Source organism: Aplysia californica, unplaced genomic scaffold (assembly GCF_000002075.1).
Source record: "Aplysia californica isolate F4 #8 unplaced genomic scaffold, AplCal3.0 scaffold01294, whole genome shotgun sequence".
Lineage (NCBI taxonomy): Eukaryota > Metazoa > Mollusca > Gastropoda > Aplysiida > Aplysiidae > Aplysia > Aplysia californica.
Genome location: NW_004798564.1, coordinates 7,617 through 9,549, shown reverse-complemented (window position 1 = coordinate 9,549; position 1,933 = coordinate 7,617). Strand labels below are relative to the sequence as shown.

The 1,933-nt window shown below is 32.0% G+C and overlaps 1 protein-coding gene across 1 annotated transcript in view; it reads right to left on the bottom strand.

The window, feature by feature from the left end:
- LOC101851699 (peroxisomal sarcosine oxidase) overlaps window positions 1–246 on the bottom strand; it is a gene marked incomplete at both ends in the record, with an annotated part of 6,078 nt that extends 5,832 nt beyond the window's left edge. The window contains 1 exon segment of the mRNA XM_013090470.1: window positions 88–246. Within this exon segment, the coding sequence (XP_012945924.1) occupies window positions 88–246 (159 nt within the window).
- Window positions 247–1,933: the final 1,687 nt, after the last annotated feature.

The window sequence follows — 1,933 nt, the reverse complement described above, 5'->3', positions numbered from 1 at the left end:
CACACACACACACTGACACACACACACACTCACATAGACACACACACACACACACACACACACACACACAGACACACATATACACACCTTGACTAGCCCTGGGTACTCATCTATAGGCAGACTGTACACGTGTATTGAGCGGTTATCGTTGTCACGTGAGTCCACTATACAGGGCTGTGACCTGGTCCCATGGAGCTCCTGTCGAGAGGTGTCGGCCTTCCAGTACAGCGCGCTCACTCGGATTGGCTGATAAATAGAGAGATAAATACATAGATACATAGATAAATAATGAGGTAAGTACATAGATACATAGATAAATAGTGAGACAAGTACATAGATATATAGATAAATAGTGAGACAAGTACATAGATACATAGATAAATAGTGAGACAAGTACATAGATACATAGATAAATAGAGGGATAAGTACATAGATACATAGATAAATAGAGAGACAAGTACATAGATACATAGATGAGATAAGTACATAGATACATAGATAAATAGAGATATAAGTACATAGATACATAGATAAATAGTGAGATAAGTAAATATATACATAGATAAATAGTGAGATAACTACATAAATACATAGAAAATAGTTAAATAGATAAATGCACAAAAAGTAAACTATGAGTAAATGAATAAATGAATAAAGGAATAAAGGAATAAATGAATCAGTGAATCAATACATGAATTACAAAGCAGTTTAGTAAATAAATAAATATACTTTATTAATCATTTCATTAATTAAAATAAATATATCAATGAATACATTTGAAAAATAAAAAAATAAAAAAATAAATGCATTTCTGGCGAGATCTCTTTGTCATCTTTGCTCCTTCTTTCCTATCAAACTTCATTCTTGGTCGTGAATTTGTAAGAAAAAACACATTTAATGTGTTCTGTCGGAGAACGTTTAAAATAAATGGGTTTTTACAAATTAAATATTTCAATCTACTAAAAAGAACTAGGCATATTTTCATTTCAACATTTTGTCACATGATGGGGAATCAATTTTTACTATCGATTTGTGAAATACAATTATTTTTTTTCGCCAAAATGAAGAAAATTTGTTTTGTCGGAGCACGGCTGTATAATTGTCTCTTCTTTTTTTCTTTGTATGTTACTCTAAGTACCGTAAAACACTTCGTTAAAAAAAACAACTAAAATACGTTTTAGACCACTAGTGGCTACCCATCAACATTTTAGACCATCCACTACCCATCAACATTTTAGACCACCCACTAGTGGCTACCCATCAGCATTTTAGACCATCCACTATTGTGCGGTCAAAAATTCGAGGTGCGAATTATAGTCAAATATCTCATCAACTACTGAACATAAGTTCTCCAATTTTCGCACAATGACTTGTATCAATTTTTCTTAACAGATCAACATTTTTGTAAACGCCTGCTAGCTGTATTCTAGAAAATTCTTTAATAAATACCAATAAAAAATTCAAGAGTTTAGCTTCTACAGATTTTTAATTGTTTACAGCTGGGGAAATATTATCGCTTTTAATAGCAAGTCTGTTATGTCTTTCTAACAGGGACATTATGCTTATTGAACGCATGTTTTGAGAACCTTTAGTGCAAAAACTGTGTTCACTATCAACAAAAATGTATTTCTTGAATCAAGTTTTGCAAGTAAAAAGAGTCATTGGTGAGCTGTTACGTAGGCAATATGCGTAATCAAAATGTATTTGAGAAGCGGGAAGTGCTGGAAACAATACCATTTACGTGTGACGGAGATTTCAAGTATTTTATATTATAAAAGTATGAAGAAATGTTGTTGTTTTTTATCTATCCCCAGTTGTTATAGAAAAATATGATTTAGTTAAGACAAATTGAAACTAACTGCTGTGCAAAGTCTGGATCACCTTGATTCTCCCGTTATATAAAGAGATAATATGTGATTCATCGTGGTGAAAT